The 18311-nt window shown below is 42.7% G+C and overlaps 3 protein-coding genes and 3 long non-coding RNA genes across 17 annotated transcripts in view; 3 read left to right on the plus strand and 3 right to left on the minus strand.

Annotated features, from left to right (window-relative positions):
- Positions 1–99: 99 nt before the first annotated feature.
- On the plus strand, positions 100–5444 carry sbspon (somatomedin B and thrombospondin type 1 domain containing). Its single transcript, XM_086020427.1, has 5 exons — positions 100–386; positions 1515–1709; positions 1774–1852; positions 2457–2633; positions 2818–5444. Exons 1-5 carry the CDS (start codon positions 176–178, stop codon positions 2933–2935), a joined length of 780 nt encoding a protein of 259 aa, XP_085876553.1. The 5' UTR covers positions 100–175; the 3' UTR covers positions 2936–5444.
- terf1 (telomeric repeat binding factor (NIMA-interacting) 1) lies at positions 3005–9635 on the minus strand. The gene is made up of 14 exons (XM_086020425.1): positions 9552–9635; positions 9136–9457; positions 7822–7917; positions 7599–7726; positions 7165–7401; positions 6408–6517; positions 6098–6168; positions 5910–6024; positions 4973–5037; positions 4837–4901; positions 4688–4743; positions 4406–4500; positions 3832–3872; positions 3005–3751 (listed from the first exon to the last, which is right to left on the minus strand). Exons 2-14 carry the CDS (start codon positions 9332–9334, stop codon positions 3590–3592), a joined length of 1440 nt encoding a protein of 479 aa, XP_085876551.1. The 5' UTR covers positions 9335–9457; positions 9552–9635; the 3' UTR covers positions 3005–3589.
- Positions 9636–9637: 2 nt separating this feature from the next.
- LOC147127224 (uncharacterized) lies at positions 9638–16191 on the plus strand. Of its 7 annotated transcripts, XR_015084212.1 has the most exons (9): positions 9638–9762; positions 11135–11227; positions 12542–12855; positions 13003–13043; positions 13151–13224; positions 13288–13571; positions 13715–14430; positions 14505–14559; positions 15218–16191. It is a non-coding gene; the product is annotated as an uncharacterized LOC147127224 (long non-coding RNA). The 7 variants fall into 7 exon arrangements; XR_015084210.1 differs by having other exon boundaries at positions 13715–14559; XR_015084211.1 differs by having other exon boundaries at positions 14505–16191.
- LOC147127225 (uncharacterized) lies at positions 12508–15547 on the minus strand. Of its 6 annotated transcripts, none has more exons than XR_015084207.1 (12): positions 15188–15541; positions 14919–14948; positions 14502–14834; positions 14396–14426; positions 14056–14233; positions 13723–13789; positions 13473–13631; positions 13272–13386; positions 13145–13206; positions 12969–13064; positions 12831–12882; positions 12508–12747 (listed from the first exon to the last, which is right to left on the minus strand). XR_015084207.1 is itself a non-coding variant. In XM_086020430.1 (12 exons), exons 2-8 carry the CDS (start codon positions 14977–14979, stop codon positions 13344–13346), a joined length of 579 nt encoding a protein of 192 aa, XP_085876556.1. In that variant the 5' UTR covers positions 14980–14998; positions 15188–15544; the 3' UTR covers positions 12508–12747; positions 12831–12882; positions 12969–13064; positions 13145–13206; positions 13272–13343. The 6 variants fall into 6 exon arrangements, 5 of the variants coding, with proteins under 5 accessions (XP_085876556.1, XP_085876554.1, XP_085876557.1 ...); XM_086020430.1 differs by lacking the exon at positions 14396–14426 and having other exon boundaries at positions 14502–14546; positions 14809–14834; positions 14919–14998; positions 15188–15544; XM_086020428.1 differs by lacking the exon at positions 14396–14426 and having other exon boundaries at positions 13272–13631; positions 14502–14546; positions 14809–14834; positions 14919–14998; positions 15188–15547.
- LOC147127226 (uncharacterized) lies at positions 16133–17945 on the minus strand. The gene is made up of 2 exons (XR_015084215.1): positions 17565–17945; positions 16133–16365 (listed from the first exon to the last, which is right to left on the minus strand). It is a non-coding gene; the product is annotated as an uncharacterized LOC147127226 (long non-coding RNA).
- The window catches only part of LOC147127227 (uncharacterized), a 32506-nt gene continuing 31237 nt past the window's right edge, over positions 17043–18311 (plus strand). Inside the window, exon 1 of the long non-coding RNA XR_015084216.1 lies at positions 17043–17403. This is a non-coding gene — a long non-coding RNA (uncharacterized LOC147127227). The remainder of the gene's footprint in view (positions 17404–18311) is intronic.

The following is an 18311-nucleotide window of genomic DNA, read 5'->3' on the forward strand; positions in this document are numbered from 1 at the left end:
GCAAGGAAGTGGAGGTGGGGCGTGGGGGGGGGGGGGGGGGGGGGGGCGGTTAGGTCAGAAAAACAAACCTCCCTCTCTGAGTCCATTCAGACTCTCGAGAGGTGCGACGCGTGGGACACATGGAGTTGCCACTAATGGAAGTTGTCCCGATTTGACGATCCCGACCCCGATCAAAATGGACACTGTCTACTTTTTGATGCTTTTGGCCACTATGGGAGAGAGCCACCTGGTTTCCGGAGGCTGCCTGGGTAAATGCTGCAGCGGCCGGGACATGAGCTGCACCGCCACCGACTGGAGGATGGACCGCGTCTACGGGACGTGCTACTGCGACCGCGGCTGCGCCACAACGCGGGACTGCTGCTTCGACTACTTCTCCCACTGCCCAGGTGAGCGCCGACAGGTACTTTTGGGCCTCATTTTGCAACACAATTGAGATAAGCACACGTGCCCTAAGGAAGATGATAAGATGCACACATGCTTATCTGCTTTGGAAATATCTCACAGAAGTGGAACTGTTTGCCCAGCCGGGCTGAGCCGTAGGGGAGGGCGACAAGTATTTGAAGAATGCGATTAAGTTGATCAGTTTAAGAAATTACAGTGCAAGGGCGCACTCGTATCCACGAGGCCCAATAAGTTGTCGGAAACAATCTTGTTCCATGACGGTGGTTGGCCTTCTCTCAAAAGGTAAACGTCACATATTTCAGGTATCTTTGCTTTTGTTAAATGTGAATGAAAAAAAGGTGCACGAGTGCTATTAAGAAGCTCAAGTTTATGGAACATAACCTCCGCTAAAGACAGACCTGCATGCTGCAGCAGCCGTGAGAGAGGGAGAGGAGTGTGAGCGACAAGGCACTCACTTGGAAACAAATGAACTACAATGCGTGTATGGCCTTTGGCACAATTACACGTCATAAATTTCATACATTACAGTAAGTTCCCGCTCCTGCTATTATGCAGATTTTACGTCGTCCAGTTCTAATTTTAAATTTTGTTGAATTTGGGTGTAATTCCACTGACGACCGCTAGATGGTGGCACACTATCATGTTTAACACTAAATTTGAAAGAGAGCGAAAATTATTACTGAATCGCTGATTTCACTTATTGTCGGGTGACCTGTAACGTAACCCCTGTGTTGGAGAGGGATCGCTGTACATTACTTTTTCCTCTTTTATCCTTTGATATTTCTACTTTACAAGACTGGTCACACACCGAGTACTTCACCGATTCCAATCCCCCCCACCCCCCCCCCCCCCCCATTCGCTTACAGAATAAGCAAATTATCTTTGGTTAGCTTTGACCTATTAGCACACGACTCAGCTAACAATGCTAACTCACGGCCGTATCGCCTTTTCTACTAAATTGACTGTTCCGTTGCATTATGTTGTTTCTACAAAAGACATTACAAATCGCTTATTGGTTTATTCATATCTTATTCATATTCATATCTAACCTAACTCATTGCGCTGAGGTCACGCCCACAATCGCTCCAATGACGCAATGCCCCGAACTCCAGCTCAGGCGTGCTCCGTGAAGGCTTGGAGCTTCTGGAGCGGCTGTGCAGAGCCGTGCCAACCCTCCTGGCGTACACGGGTGCGACACATTGCCGAGCGGCCCGCTAACGGCGGCGAACCCTGTCCGGCCCTGGAGGAGCGGGCCGGCTGCATGGACTACAGAGACCGCCGGGGAACCCCGTGTGGACTGGACACAGGTAAGCACAAGTTGTGTTTAAATGACTTTGAATGCACTGTCATGATTGAGGCCTTTGTTATCAGGGCCGGCATTTATAACTAGCCTGGAGTTTGGCAAAGGGAGGCCCAAGAGGGACACCTACGGGAACCCTTTGGATGCAGGGTGAGTAACCACAACAGTGGGACTGTTTGCTCAGCGCCAGACTATTGTCAGTCTACCTTTTCATCCCTAGTGACAAACACGGGGCAGCAAACTAGTCCGATGCTAAGTATTTAGCATGGGAAGCTAACGTATCAGTCTTCGCTGTCACTCACGTGCTCATTCTTCTCAAACATATAATGGACAATTTGCAGAAATGGCCAGTTCTCAGATCCCAGTTAAAGTCTAACTAAGGTAGTGTGGGCAGCTTGTGCACCTTCACTCTGCACTCGTTCATATGCCCAACATCCATTTTGTCATCTTTCAAGCGTTGGCAGCTAGCGTGAGAAGCAGTCTCTACCTTCACTCGGTGCTCTGACATGTGTCCAAATTCCATTTGGTCGACTTTCAAGTGTGGCAGTTAGCGTGACAAGCCAAGTTAGCAGTCCACATGTTCCTTGAGTGATCCTCTCAAACAGTTCAAAAGGACAAACTCGAAGGCATGAAACTGTTCGCAGAAGAGCCAAGTAGCTTGTGCTTAGCACAGAAAGCAAATGGAGCAGTCGACATCCTTATTGGACCAGGACCAATGGTCTTGTCAATCAGATCCAAACGTGTTTTTCCTCAGGTTTTGCGTGGAATTCTCATTGGAGTCACGCTCCTCTCACTGCGCAGTGGAGAACCGGCCGCACACGCACTGGATGCGCTACTTTACCGAAGGTTTCACGGTGTGCGTGGTGTGCCAGCCGCCCGCCATGCGCAACCACAGCGGCAGTTGCCAAGGAGATGGCCAAGAAATGGACAGGTTGGTGTCAATGTTGTTATGGGGGCACATAACTGTGCATCTGGAAAATATTCACAGGGCTTCACTTGTACCACATTTTATGTTTCAGCCTTATTACAAAATGGATTTTTTAAAAATAGGTTTTTGCAAATTCATTAAAATGAGCGGGTTTCAGTATAATAATAATAATTTGTGTTGGTTGCAGGGATGCTGTGCTGCAGTGGCAGGCGGTGGGAAACCCTCGGTGCAGCGGCATGTGGAGGAGGATCCGCAAAACGCAAGAGTGCAACTGTCCGCCGCAGCACAGCTTCGTCTTTATCTGACCGACTTCCAAGGCAGAAGTGGCCAAGCTACAGTGCATTTGATGCAATCCAGGAAGTTTTATAAAAAGATGGTGACATATATATTTATTATATAATATATATATATCCGCCCAGAACATGGCAATAACAAAATGGCCCCTTCAGAGGACTCCACAAAAGATTGGCCGAAAGGCACATAATCTGCAAAATACAGTACATATTTAAAAAAAAAAAAAAAAAAAAAAAAAAATATTACACCTACTTATATTGTTGTTTTTAATTATGTGCCTCACACGTTTTAATATTTATTTATTCCAATCACATTTTTACTGGTCTGGATCACTAAACCGACAACAGACAGAACGCTCATAAAAAACGTGCACAAAAAAAATCCCAAATGTAAGCACACTGTTTGTATGTATCTGCTAAATGGAGTCAACGTTGAGTTAAACTTGATGACTGAGTTACACTGACGACTTTTGAAGTCCTACCAACTACAGCTGAAAAACAACTTTCATGATATCGGGCTCTATACAACGTGTAACTGGTAAAATTCAATGGGCAACAGTACCAAACAACATTTTTAAGTGGACAAATTATGCCCCCTAGTGGTACATAAACATAACATATTATACCTTTAAATAAAGAAATAAAATGCACCCCCCTTTTATCTTCTTAGTCCACTTTGTTGGTCCTCTCCAGGACCCTCCAGCGGTCCTTGAGCATCACGCCAGTGCGGCCCTCAAAGTCGTAATCCTGCAGGATTTGATACCACTTGCCTTTGCCGTGACGCCGGACGCCCTGCTTCAGTCGATCGTCCAGATCGGACGTCCATTTCTACAATACAAATAAATACATAAATACAAAAATTACATGCACCACAAATTGGAGGGTCCTTGTTTGTTGGGCCAACTAACCCGATGAGTCCTCTCGCGACTGACAACGGATCTGTTTACATCTGGAAAACAGAAAAAACAATTTTTTAGTTCTTCATGGAACGTAAAACAAGTATGCAAGAATACAAGCACGCACGCACACAGACAGACGCACGATGCAAAAAAACACACAAAAACCAAGGATACACACATTAATATTGTCGTCAGAATTTGACACGTTTTCCGACAGTCTGCTAGGACATGAAGGTATCTCAATGTGATTGGGTGAGAAAGTGCGTGAATATGATTGAGTAGGTGGGCGGAGCCAGTGCAACCGAGGGCGGCTGGGAAAGTGAGTTCGTGAGCTTGTGCTTGGAGGCAAAAATGTGCACGGCGAGTTGACAAGCGGAAAGAAAATATCAACTTTTTTACTTAGCATTAAAATATATATATATATATGTCAATTTGTTCGACCTCTAAAACATTGAGTAATTTTTTTTTTTTTTTTACAGAGACCATCACCCTTTTTGTTGTGGCCTTTGCCCTTTTGTTAAGAGTTGAAGTCGCAACAATACACACCTTCAAAACAATAGAGACTCATACACACACAGAATACCTTTCTTCCTCAGCGGTCTGATGCACACTTGAGTCTCCATCCGTGTGTCCTGCTCCCACACGTTTGTTTGAGGGGAAATAAGTTTGCGTTTTGTCCTGTACGGGGGTTATAAAATAAAGTAAAAAAAAAAAGTGTTATTGCTGTGCTCTTCATGTTAGTAAACCTTCCTTGTTGCGTGTGTGTTTCTAAACAGCAATAATGCTTCTGGGTCATGGATAGACGGTTCAGATTGGCCCACAACATAACAGTTCAGGTAAATCAATTCTGATAAAGAGGCTTTACTTTGTAGTGATCTCCCCTGATTGGTCAGCCTTGTCGTCGCCGGACAAGCGGATGTTCTATGAGACAGAAAAGGACATTATAGTTAAACATGGTGATGATGTCTCATAATACATAAACGGTATGTTTTAGTATTATCAGGCTTTACCTACCCAAAGTGCTGTTTTTGCTTTACGGTTGCCCACAGGGTCCGGCGATGCGTCCAGAGGTGACGTATCTATTCGGCAAAGTTACACCACGTATTAACATTTGGGGAGGAATCCAATCAAATGGATGAACTACACTCACTAATGGAGTACAATCTTCGGCCGGAGATGTGGGCGCTTTTTGTGGAGCAAGGTTTACGTTCTGGTCTGGGAGCAAAAGAAAAAAAAGTTCAATGAGCAATAAAACTATAATGCATATAAACAGTTTTCATAAATTGTACATATAAGGTGTACTAAAAGTCATTATATTGTAAATTGCCGTCAACATAATTACTATACGTCCCACTTTGCACTAATTGTATATGACGGCAGTATAATTAGACTAGTTATTACTTCACACTAACCAACATAAAACATTGAAAAATTCAGTTTCTTCTTTAGCAGATTAGATTTAATTTCCTTTGAATTCCCTCTCAATGCCGCTCTTTGTATGTGTACTTTTCTGGTTGTTTCTATAGTATTAATACAAGTGCACAGTATATGTGTGAATATTGCTGCAGTGCTAATTTCATTTTGTTCATAGGAGGAATAAAAATTGTATGTGCTTGCATCTATCAATTTAGTGTTTTTTTTTTTTTTTTTTGGTATGATGTCACCACCAAAGCATACCAGCGATGGCAACAAGCATACATGAATTCTTACTTCCAGCATCGCCTAGGAAATGCCACCAGGTGCCAGTATTACTCTGCAAACACCTTCTTACACCCTGGCTTTTATATTGTGTGTGGCATTGGGAGACAAGTCTAGATTTAAATTTGTTTACACATGTATAAGAGTTCAAATGTGACTTCAAACATCAGGTTTGAGTAAATAAAAGCACTGTGTGCTTTTATGTTTTCATCGGGTCATGTGATGCTAGATGTTTGGCTTTCTCATTACTATTCGATATGTAAATAAGCTCGGATACGATCTCTGTTCTCCTTAATTTGAAGACATAAAACAGCATCGTTAGACCGTCGTCAGACAGTCACTAAAGGATTCCAGTAGAATAATGTGCGTATTCAAAACAAGTTACAGACTTGGCATCATCTCGCGAATCGTCGGCATCCTGTGAGAGAGTGGTGACTTCCAAATCTTCCACGCTTTGCTCGCCCGCAGCAGTTGACATGTCCGCCGACACATCCGAGGACAACTCTGTGGATGCATTTTTGTGGTAATGGAGTTAATAAAAGAGGCCTCCCTGAAAAGGTTCAACGCGGTAACTCACCGCTTACTGATTGCCATCGGATGGACACCCGCGGCTTCTTGGCCAGGTCGACGTGAAGATTTGCTTTTGTACTACAAGAGTGTGAAAATCAACAAAACAACACAAACAAATACAATGCAACTTTTAAAGGAAATACAGCCAGTTACAGTATGAGAAGATAGGTTCATTCATGGAAGACTACATTGAGCCCCTGAGAACTACTAAAGTGGAGTAGCTTCTTTTAAATTATTTCCTGTGAGAAAAGTTCCAAATCCAAAGTAGACAGACTTTGTTAGGCGATTTGGCTGGAACAACACAGATTATTTCCTACTTCGCCTCCAGCCTTGAGTGGTCCACCTTCTCCAAAAGAGACTTGTCCTCTTTTGCCACGGCGTCTGTAGCATCGATATTCTGGGACAACTGGACCACCTTGACGGCTTCCTGAGAGATAGGACACACACGCGCAATATAAATGATCTCTCCTGATATTACATTTTCCTACCTTTCCAAGCCCATTAACTTTTACATTAAACGTGTTGAAACAGTGCCAAATGAGGCTAGCCACTCAAACGCGGCCCTCCAGGCTCGACCTTGGCACTTCGCAATTATGGAAAAACATTCTGGACACCCCAATGATAAAATGAAAAAGTGACACATTTGCCCTGATCGCAAGTGTGGGATGGGCGTGGCCGTGTTAGATGCGGCTGGTTGGTTGCCCTTCCAAACTACACTCAAGCCTAATTAACGGCGTCCAAGATGGCATTTGGCTAATGATGAAAGATAGTTGAGACATCCTCAAAAGTTGGTTCCCTTAAAAAGGACTTCAGAATGTCTCATAGGCTGACAGGCAGGAACTCAAATAGACTCAGTTGTGGACATTTTATGCGTAACTACATTACGTTTAAAAACGTGAAATCAAATGGAAATGAATTAGTAAGTTTACTATTATAAACTTACTATTTGCATAATAAAAAAGGACACAAGGCCTGAGCTGTCCCTCCGGATTGTAAAACTTATAGTCTAAGTCCAAACCACTGTTGAGGGATGAAAGTGGCAGGCAGAAAGGCGACGTGGGTCGGCACGCATACCTTAAGAAGGAAGTCGGACGGATTCTTGGCCAGGTAGGTGTTCAGGAAGGTCTGCACCATCTCCAGCAGTCCACCAAAAGTGAATATGGTGAAGAACGGGTGATGGATGTCCATCTTTGCCACGATGTTGGAGAGCTTGGCTCCCAGTTTCTGCGGATATTCGAGGTGCTCTTCAAACCACTTGAGGGCGCCGGATGCCAGCGTTCTTTGGCCTTTCTCCAAGCACAAGGCTACAGACTGACAAAAGACACAATCGGACGTGAAAGTGCGGAATGCAGACGGGACATCAGGACTTGAATGCAAAAAGCTTAAAATAGAATGAACACAGACAAACACACACAACAAAAAACAATAATAAAAATAATATTTCATTGTTTCTTTTGCCTCACTGCTCTCACTAGTTGTTCCAAGTCACCCGCCCATTTCAAAATCACCTGTATGAACAGGTTAACTGTGATCTTCTCGAACAAGCTTTCATCCTCCACAGCATCTCTGAGATGAAACCAAGTCTTGGCCGCGGACATCAGAGGCATCACACCCTTGTCGTCGTCAAATTGGACGTCTGGGGGGGGGGGGGGGCGTCAATGAAAAGCCATGAAGGCAAATGAAAGGGTGCACTCTGACGCCTAGTCGATGGTGGGGACTGGGGAGTCTTACCCAACTGCTTTCCTTGCATGACTCGGGCGAGGAAAGCGCAGATGAGGGTTTTCTCTTCTGAGCTTTCTCCTTCAAGTAAGGGCACCTGAGAAATGGCTGGAAGAGAGAGAAAAAAAGAGTCTTTTTTTCAATATTATACATTAATGAGATGTTTGATTGAAGTCCTCAGAATTTGTTTACACACGCACTGCCGATGCTCTCAAGTAATGGCATCACTCAACGCGCAGATTGTCGCTAAATAACTAACAGGTTAGTTGGCCAGTTATCGTCAACCAAATCTACACTCTCATTGGCTGACGCCCACATCACTCACCAGACTAGCTCCTGCCATTTAGCCCTTTAACAACAATTGTTGGTAATTTGTCTCTGGAATGTAAATTTAAGTATCATACTGTATAGCCACTCAAAGTCACACTCAGCACAGAAGAATATTAGGATGGCAGTCCAAAGTGGACAGCTCTTTCTGACATCTTTACTGAATTATGTATTTAAAAAAAAACAACTAAAAAAAAAAAAACCACCATGGTATACCCCCCTTATATTCTTTATAAACAATTTACAAAACACAATTTGATTACTAAAGTACATGACCACATCTACTTGTCACTGCTTTTTTTCCTTCACTGCTGTAATTTTTGTAGAACCCATTGGCATTTTAATCCGTATGATCTTATTGCCTGATATTTTTCACTCGTTAGCCAATCGGATAAGCAGCTCCCAGAGAAAGACACATGTGGCGAAATAATTAAGTTAAGTTGTTGTATTCTAATTGAAGGCATTTTTAAACAAGCTTTTCTTCCACTAGAATAGATGAAAGAGGGTACACTTAATGGAAACATTACAACATTTTTTAAGGTTAAAATAACGACATGTCCGTGTTTGTAGTCTATAGAACACAGTAAAATACATCATAAAATTATCCCTTTGCCCGAGCCGCCGCAGTGCATCCTGGGGCTTGTAGTAACAGCGTCAAACCGGCGAAACGTGCTTTGTAGAAATTGTAGTCCAAATAACATTTGGCCAAGTTTTTCTGTTAACAAAACACATTTGAACGCACTATACACGATACTATTACCAATATTGTTTCTAAGGGTGCTTGAAAAGTCTAAAAATTGTACCCTCTTGACACTTTCAGGATTGGGAGAAAACCGCAGTCGTTGTTGGCACTGTTTACGTTTCAAAAGAGCAAGTTAGGTGTGTCATTCATGAGAATGAATACAATTCTCGTAGTGCAGTTGTATTAGGAATGTTAAATTAAACCAAGATGTAGTGTAAAAGACAATTTACGAACCTATGAAGTGAAAGACAACTTACATTCATAAGTTGAGATGGCGTCGTTGAAGGCATCATGATTCTTCTCTTTAAAATGACGACAAATGGCGGCAAAAAAGAAGTCCAAAATCCACTTGGAGGCCACAGCGGTGAGCTGACTTATGTCATATTCCTCTTTGGTCGTTGCTGTTGTTGTTTTATCGTCGTCGATGTTGCCGCTGCCGCTGGCTTTTTGCTCCATGTTCGCCTTCTATCATTTGAGAGTTCCCCGGAAATCTGCTTGTTTGGTTTTCAGCGGGAAAATGCCAATCGTTGGGCTTGGTTGAAGGCATGTGAAAACCTCTAGCGCCCCTCGCAGTCTAGGCTGAGAAATTACAATTGTGTATCGTTATTTTGATATCCATAACAAAATAAACAAAAAAAAACCAAAAAAACAAAAAAAGATTCACATGACCAACTTTGATATCTGGGTTCGAAAATGCTGCTCATCTTCGCTGGAGACCTCAGTGTCTGCTCTCACCTTTCTCAACTGTCCACTCGTTGGCGATATGCACCAAGGAGATGTAACCAACCCCAAAACAAGACGAGGAAGAAGCAGAAAAAGAAGTAGACCTGTACACTTCCGGTTTGATGAGCAAGCACCACCAGTGACTGGCAGCTGTGTTTTCAGTGAGTAATTTAAACGTTTTTAAACTGTCTACCATTTATACTCAAATGTATGTATGCACACTATTTAGGAGCATAATTACGACACTGGGGCCTTCTAGTTTGTTTATTGTTACTCGCTACGTCACTGGAAGCTCGCTAGCTATCGTAAAACAATATCAACAAAGGTGGCACGTTAGCTAGCACGCCCACAAGTTGAACTCAGCTGTCAATCAAGAGTCAATCAAGGAAAGCGTTTGACTTGAATGTTGTTTTGTTTGTTTTCCACCCCAAAGCTGATGTCCACAATGGAAGAGTGATGGCTTTACATATGGGGAGAGATTTGTCTCAAAATTATTCACACAAATGCATCCGTGATTTTGTGAATACTTTTGCAATCTATTTAAAGTAAAGAGTGCTTATGAACAAAAACAGTGATGGATTGTTGTGTTTGTGCTATTTTCTTAAACGCAAATAGGCGAAACACACTTTTGCTTTGTTTTATGCCGAGAAATAGAGTGTTGCTCATGGGTATGAATACTTTTGCAACCAACTGTATGTTTATATTGCTATTTTGTTATTTTGATGTGAAGTGCTTTGTTACAGCTGCAGCTGTTATGAAATGGCCTATAGAATTAAATTTGTATTTTATAGACTTACAACTGTTGAACGATATGCCAAAGACATATTTTGGATTTCTCCAATGAGTAACTATTCAAAGTAAAACGATGTAAAAGTCCATCTTTGTCTGTCTTTGCGCCAGTGACTCTCCTCTTAAGTTTGGCTGCGAGGTGAGCAGAGGTCAGCAGCCACAGGAATTAAATAAAATGTATTTATTTATTTATTTTTTTAACGCTTTATGAAATTTAAATTCATCTCCAGAATGAGCACTTTAATTTTGACATCCCTAATTAGAGTCCAAAATCGCATTAATGGACAATTTAATCTGCTATTTCCCGATTGATAATTTGAATTTCTAATACAAAGGATTATTTGGGCCAGGGAAAAAGAACAAACAAAACGGTGTAATCTTACATCGTCAACTTAAAAATTTGTGTACTTTTAATAAAAGTTGTGTATTTTGGAAAGTTAAGTAATACTTGTCAGATAATGTAGTGATGTAAAGTGGCTTTTTTACGAGGGAAGGTAAAGGAATGATAGGAAGGGGATCAGATTGCTGCCTGTTGGAGTCGTTTTACCTTTTGTGTATGTTTGAACAATATTTAACAATTTTAACACATGGGCGAAGTATTTTCAGTTGGAGGACTTTGAGGCCCTGCTGGACTTGACCAGTTGATTGAGAGGAGCATGAGTTGCTCATTGGATGTCAGGTGTGGAGAGAAAGCCACCAGCGCAGAAGAGTGTTACTGACTGCTTTTATTTTCTGCCTGACCAGATGGATGGAGGCGGCTTCGTGCTCAACGGCGCAGCCGACGGACTCGTGGCGACATGCAAAAGGATTGGCCAAGCTGCATCTGGACGCGGCCGTGTGAGTACCGAGCAGTGTCGTGCGCTTGACGAGCTGACGTGTGATGTCGCATCGCACCACAAGGTGGACGTGAGTGCATGACACTGTCAAGCACAACATCATAGTCAGACATGTTTTTGAATGACAATGGTGTGGGCCACGTCAGTTAAAAAATAATGTCACATAAAAAAAAAAAAATTAAAAAAAAGGATATTTATTTTTGACTAACTTGGTTGACATCAGTGTCATTTCAAAACATATCCAGCAGTGTGTGACGATGGTGTTGTGCTGTACACTTAGTTTTTGTCCCAGTGTGCTCACGTCCCCCTTTGTGCCATGGCCTCATTTGAAGTAAGTGACATCACACATGAGCTCGTCAAGCAGCCGACACTCAAGCTGCTTCCATCGTCAGTGTCTGTGAGTGCAACGCGCGAACATTGACTGGCGAAATGCTTTCAAATTGTCACGTTAGCTTCTCTGTCCAATAAATTGTTCAACTTGGATTGGAGTCTTTTGTGTTTTATTGCTAAATCTGCCCTCGTGCGTGCCGGTTGCTGCAGTGGAAAACTATTCCAAAGTCAAAGTTGAAGTCTTGAGGTGAGAGTTGCACGTCAGTCACGACTACTGTGGACACAAGTGTCACATTACTACTCCTGTTTGTCTCCTCATGACTCAAAACTCGAGCAATCTTTTGAATTCATCGAGCTTTGGGTCATGTGAGATTGAGGGGAATAGTAAAAAACTTGTCTCATGTAGTGACTGAAGTGCAACTTTGACCCGAAGACTCAAAAGTGCCTTAAAAAAACCCCTATCTGCTGCTAGGACCGCCCCTAACTCCGCCCAATTTTGAATCCACCAATCACAGCGCGGCTTGAATTTGCATAGCCAATCAGAATGCAGTAATTTGCCAATCCGACCAATCAGAGTGCCCCAAATTTGCATAGCCACGCCCACTTTTATATCAGCCAATCACAGCGCGTCTAATTTGCATAACCACGCCCACCCTTTGACCAATAGCAGCCTTTTATCCGCATTGCTCCACCCACTTCCAGACCCATCAGCGAATCAGAAAGCCTTATTCCAGCCTTGCCACACCCACTTTCCAGTATTTCCCTCACCTCCGCTCCCCGGAAAAAAAAAAAAAAAAAAAAAAAATTGAAAAAAAATTCAAAAAAAAATTTAGAAAAAATTTAGAAAAAATATTTAGAATTTTTTCTGAATTTTTTTTTATGTTTGTTTCGTTTACTTTCATTTATGGAGGTTTTTTGTGATGTGTGTAAGAATGAAGTTGAGATGTTAAGTGTTAGTTGTAATCAAGCTTTATTTCTTTTGCAGAGTAGACAATCACAAACAAGTTACAAGTCGGACGACAGTCTGTTCGTTGCTTGGTGATGAAGTAGTCGGCCGGCGAGAAGACAAAGTTGCAAGTCGGACGACAGTCTGCTCGTTGCCAAGTGCGCAAGCGGTCGGCCAGCCGGGAGACAAAGTTGCAAGTTGGACGACGGTCGGCCAGCGAGAAGAACTTTGACAAGCGTGTGGACCTAAGACAAAAAAAACAAAACATGAGCAAGTCAAAAGTCAAGTCAACGTCTAGAGCAGAAGATGTTTGGGGCTTGAAACCTACCAGCGATCAAGACAAGTCTTCACCGGTGCGTTATGGAAGATGATCTTGCTGCCTACAAAAGGGGAAGAAAAAAAAAAAGTATTGGGTCAGAAAGGTTGTCATGAGGATTGTGCGGTGAAAAGAATTTCAAGATCATACCGTCAAAGTGTAACTGTCTCCCATTTCTTCTCAGGTTGCCTCCAAGTTTGGCTTCAGCACCTCGCCGATGAGCAGGTACTCCATCGTGCGCCACAACTAGACACAAGAACAAAATCATTCCACTTCGTTGAGACAACTGGAACATGCTAGCTGAAATGAAATGTTGCTTTTCTTACCAACAGAGGACTCCTTCTCAGCAGCCGCACTGAGTCACGTTGCAGCACTGCAGTGGCGCCATCTGTTGGACAAGGAACATGTGAGCAGATAATTCTATGACTAACCTGAAATGCAGTTCCGTTTTACCGTTACGCTTCTGCAGGAGCTCCTCATTGATGCAGTCATCTGGAACACTCATGGAAGTCTCCTCATCGCTGCTCAAGCTCCTGAGACTTCTCCCGGAGGGACAAAGCTGCAAAGACTACAAACGACGGACCAGACAAGCTGCTGTTTTTACTACTTTTATTTGCATGTCTTGATATCAAAAATGTTGGCAGCTTTGAGGACCTTCCACATTTATGGAGAATTTCTCTTTGCCCAGCAGGTGGAAGAGTCCCCGACGGCACCCTTACTGGACGCTGCAGTGCATGGCCAAAGAAAACGCAGGCAAGTGCCAAGTTTTTTTGTAGCCCGTTTAACCGGTCAGCAAGTTGATCATAGCACCACCTAGGGGAAAAAAAAAAAAAAAAAAAAAAAAAAAAAAAAATCAATCAAGTACTTGTATTCATCAAGTTTGAATTTTGCAACAGGTCCCAACCTTGACCAAGGGGAGCTCGACTTGCCAAGTTGATCCATGCTGCAGTCATCAGGTTCTTCAGCGTCACCTGGTGGACAGAGCAGGACAAAAAAAAAAAAAAAAAAAAAAGCAGAGTAACTTGTTGACCAGGGTCTTCAATCCTGTTTTCCATTGCGCCCATCTGCAACACACTGAAATGAGCGGGCTCCTAAAGAGCTTGCTGATTATTTGAATCGGGTGTGTCGCAGCAGGGAGACAAACCATTCAGGAAACCGTCCATCCACGAACAGGATTGTAGACTCCTGATGAGTGTCCTGACTGCAATTGGCAACATTTGAGAAAAAAAACGCTCACTTGATACGCCGCCATTTTGTTCCACAGCTCTCGAAGCTCTGACATGACTGCAGAAAAGGAGGCGGAGGAAAAAACAGCAGAAGTTCGGATGGGACACCGCTGGAAAGTCACATCGGGTCTCCTGAGCCTCCTTCGGTTTCATCCAGAATCTCGGCTGGTGCTTCTTCCTCGAGTGATACTGCAGCAAACATTAAAGTTGCCAATGAGTGCATGTTCCTACCTGGCTCAGGTGTCAAATCCAGGTCCAGAAGTAAAACCCCTGCCGCCACAGTTTTAGCCGCAGGTGCTTGAGTGGACGCATCTGTGACCCAAGTCAAACTGTGACCTGGATTTGACACACCTTTGCTGATTGATAAGATCACAGGAGGCCCCTTGGTCGGTACATGCGGAAATAATTAGTCAAACATTTGTACATGTATGAAAGCGTGTGTGTGTGTGTGTTTTACCAGTGAGGGGAGCAGAGCTGGACGCCTCTTCAACAGCATGCTGGCCTGAAAGACAAACGTAAGAATTCCACTTGAAAATACTCAGTCTGACAAGGTAGTGACTTAGCAACCTGACATTTGGTGGACATGCAAAAGTCATGACGCCATGTCCCAAAAAAAACAGGAAGTCAGCCATTTTAAGAGTTATTTGGGCCATTCGGTTAAACAGACGGAAAGAAGAACCAACACACACAGATACTTGATTTAGTCTGTTTAATAGTGATATCTTGTATATAAAACACAGCAATTGTGCCATTTTGCAGTCAACCTGGCCGCTCTTCTGGAGATGCAAGGCTGTGGACGGAAATGAAACAGTTAACACGCATGCATGAAAATGTACTCCTTATTCAGTTTAATTATGAAGTATTGTCTACTTACCTTCGGCAAAACGGCACTTTGGTCCAGATGCTGGAAAAGGTTTGAACAAATGCTTAGTCATAGTCACACAAACTGCATTTCTGTTGAATAAACATCAAAAACGCGTTTTGGTGCAATTTCAAGTCGAAGGAAGCGTTAAATTGCAAACGCTAGAGCAAACGCTTTAGCTTAGCATGTTAGCAAGGCGCGAGCACGCCAAAAGTGCTACTTTAGCTCGCAGTGAGCAAAAGCAGTGAGTTTTAAGAGGCTATTAAAGATTGAGCACTCACCTTGTCCAAGTTGCGGATGATTTTGTGCAGGAGATGTGTGCGGAGAAGCAGGCGGACGAGGACGACCTGGAGCTGTCAGCGAGCCGGGAAAGAATGACCCTTTTTTCCCCGATTTAAATAGGTTTCCGGCGATGACGTCACGTCCGCCCCACAGAAACAAAAAAAAATTATTTTACACAGAAAACCAAGTAGCCGACGCTAGTAAAGAAGTTGTGTACATCAAAAATACGGGAGCGACATAATAGAAGAATTGTCATAAGCACTTTGAGGGGTTTGAACCCGGGTTGTCCGCATACATCACGGATGTGTTTACCACTTGACTACCATCTGGGTAATGCCATCGTCTCTCGTGGTAGTATATATCAGATATAATGACGCAGTGTAAATTGCATACATATGTATATATATCTATATATATAGCCGACCGAGGTGTCACGGTAAATCTGTCATGGTCGAATGGTTAGTGTCATGGCTTGGTCTTTGGTGAACCCGAGTTCGATTCTTGCTTAGTCCACCATTTAATTTGTAAATGGAGCAAAGAGTGAGGCTCGAACCCGGATCTCCCGAACACCAAGGTACTTCTTATACCACTCGACTATCTTGACGGAGAATTTTCGGAATTTTTTTATGTATTTATTGAATCGCGGTCGACAGTGTTGAACCCGGTGTTTTTCCTGCTGTCTTCCAAACATTCATCTATCCAGCCATTACCCGAGCCGCTTCTCCTCAGTTACATGTAATCGGGGAGAGGGTTGGCATCTCTCGTGAAGTGGTCACTTACACATTCCACGTGGACTCTGTGATGACGCTCTAACCTAACAAATAACGCCCCACCCCACCGGTGTTTACTACCACTAACTTCATGATGACATCCATCAGGAGAGAATTTGTAAAGTCAACTTGACTTGGTTTGAAATTGAAGACAAACATGATAAAGAGGCAGTGTTGTTTGTTACTTTTCTTTATTAGTGATCGTGAATAAAGTGATTGAATAAAACACACAAGCGTCTTCTTGTCTGCTTCAGTCACAAACAGTCGCAAATGTTTAGTTTGTGTTTTAGTTTCAAGATGCTTTGTCGATAAAGACAACTCTGCCGGGAGGTTGAGAAGCGTCTCGTCTCGTTGGTTGGGGGGAGTGTGTGGGTTCGCTACTGGTCCGACAGGTCTGTAGCCTTAACCTGGAACACACAACGAAACATGGTCAAATCAAATTTAATAATAATAACTATTAATACTATTGGGGAGAAAAATTGGGAAGACTTTCTGAGGGCCGGCCCAAAGTATGACGTGTCATCGGGAATATACACCACCGCTCATCCAACCCACCCCTACCCCCCAAACACCACCACCTCTACACCAAATTTACCAGTGTGTGCGTGAAAATTAACGAGAAGAAATTTTTTCAAAAATTAAAACGAGAAGAAACTATGACCAATCGCCACATAAATCTCTTAAAATATCAAAACAAATCGCCTCAGTATTGTCTGGACATGAAGCGTTTTCCTCTTTGAGTGCGCACCTATGTAGAAGAAAATGGTCATGTCCATAAAATCTCAAATATTGTTGCGATCCTTTTTTATATTGACAAAACAAGTATTTTTTTATCTTCCCGTTTCGTTTTGAAAAATGAATTCGGACGTTTTTACATTTTTAGTATCTGCTTCCAAACCCGATATTCAATGAGCAAAAGTTAGTCTTAAACTCCTGCTAGACCGAATCTGCTTCTGTTAGCGACGAAAGGTTTCATTATTCTTCTGAAAATCATGACAAACCAGGGTTTTGACGCCCACCCAAAAGAAAAGCGATCGACGAAAAAAAAAACCCGCCCGTCTCTTGTTGACCGGTTGCTGTTGCCATGGTTACAAGGCACGCACGTCGCAGTCGTTTAGCATTCTGAAGATAGCTTCACATTTAAACGCAGATGTGTACTCCTTTCACGTGTCCTCGCCAATAGTTATCACAAAAGAAGATAATTACACAACACCCTGGACTTCTCCCTGCGTGCTGGCTGTTTAAAGGTTAATTTACCGTAACATCGGTGCTAATTTTGGGTAGCATGTCTGCCTTTTACTGTATGATAGCATTTAGCTAGCAAGCATGTCTGCCTTTTACTGTATGATAGCATTTAGCTAGCAGACGTTCGTTGTTTCATCGCTTTTTTTACACGCCAGTGATGCTTGGAACAATAGCTTGGAGTGACAACAAAACAACTTGAAGTAAGAACTTTTGCCTCTTATTTGTAAAAGTGCTAGAAAAGTGCCCTGCCCTGAGATAATCTTGAATGTAGTAGATCGATGAGAAGAAGTTAATTTGCCTGAATTCAAATGACTACTACTACCCTTTGACTATTGTACACAGACTTGTGTATTGTACATACATATTTGACAAGATCGATATCATATCTCGGGTCAATAATCCAGTCTTCCTGTTGACGTTTCTAAGGATCCAAATCTCCAATCACACGTAATTTCCCGCACACTCGCCTGCCTGTCTAAATTCTAAGTTTACTTCTCCATCGCTACAAATGATTAAAATTCACTTAAAAGTTGTAGTCGCATAACCGTAAACTATCAAAATATTTACACTCAGGAGCTGCATTCGTAAAGGCGAAACACGCCCCGCCGAATGGGAGTGTGGGAAACAGAGGATACCAACTTTTTTTCCCCCAGGTTACAATACGGTCCTTGATATCGTCTTCAGGCCCGACGTTGTCGCCATCTCCTGGCCACTAGGAGAAATGCTTTCGGTGGCAACTGGGAATCTAAAACAGAATACTAAGTAAAAAGTATTTCGATTTATGCCAGGTGCTGCATTCTATTTTCGTTTTAGAATGAAAAATAGAAAAGAAAACATTTTTTAGACTTTTCCTTACTTGTTCCAGACAACAAAATAGACAATTGAGCTGTATTTCAATGTCAGTGTTTGTCTTTTAAAATGATCATCAAATAACAAGTCGTATTTCAATTTTTCATATCTGCTTCCAAACATAATATCCAATGACCAAAAGAGAAACGGTCCGTGTACCTTCCGTTCATTCTATTTCCGATTTAGGTAGGCAAATCTGAAAACAAAAAACGGGATTGCAGGGATATTTTTTTTTTTTTTATAATTGACCCAGTGATAA

The sequence above is a fragment of the Filicampus tigris genome, chromosome 21, assembly GCF_054856515.1.
Source record: "Filicampus tigris isolate MCC_2025a chromosome 21, RoL_Ftig_1.0, whole genome shotgun sequence".
NCBI classification, from domain to species: Eukaryota; Metazoa; Chordata; class Actinopteri; order Syngnathiformes; family Syngnathidae; genus Filicampus; species Filicampus tigris.

Bases quoted from the DNA above. Each gene is read 5' to 3' on its own strand.
- LOC147127225 (XM_086020428.1), bottom strand. From the start codon at position 14,979: ATGACTAAGCATTTGTTCAAACCTTTTCCAGCATCTGGACCAAAGTGC. The intron at 14,835-14,918 runs GTAAGTAGACAA...TTCCGTCCACAG, and splicing joins AAAGTGCCGTTTTGCCGAAG to CCTTGCATCTCCAGAAGAGC. The intron at 14,547-14,808 runs GTTGACTGCAAA...TTTGTCTTTCAG, and splicing joins ATCTCCAGAAGAGCGGCCAG to GCCAGCATGCTGTTGAAGAG.
- sbspon (XM_086020427.1), top strand. From the start codon at position 176: ATGGACACTGTCTACTTTTTGATGCTTTTGGCCACTATGGGAGAGAGC. The intron at 1,710-1,773 runs GTAAGCACAAGT...CTTTGTTATCAG, and splicing joins CCCGTGTGGACTGGACACAG to GGCCGGCATTTATAACTAGC. The intron at 2,634-2,817 runs GTTGGTGTCAAT...TGTTGGTTGCAG, and splicing joins GATGGCCAAGAAATGGACAG to GGATGCTGTGCTGCAGTGGC.
- terf1 (XM_086020425.1), bottom strand. From the start codon at position 9,334: ATGGAGCAAAAAGCCAGCGGCAGCGGCAACATCGACGACGATAAAACA. The intron at 4,902-4,972 runs GTGAGTGTAGTT...TTTGCCGAATAG, and splicing joins CCGAAGATTGTACTCCATTA to ATACGTCACCTCTGGACGCA. The intron at 4,744-4,836 runs GTAGGTAAAGCC...TCTGTCTCATAG, and splicing joins AAGCAAAAACAGCACTTTGG to AACATCCGCTTGTCCGGCGA.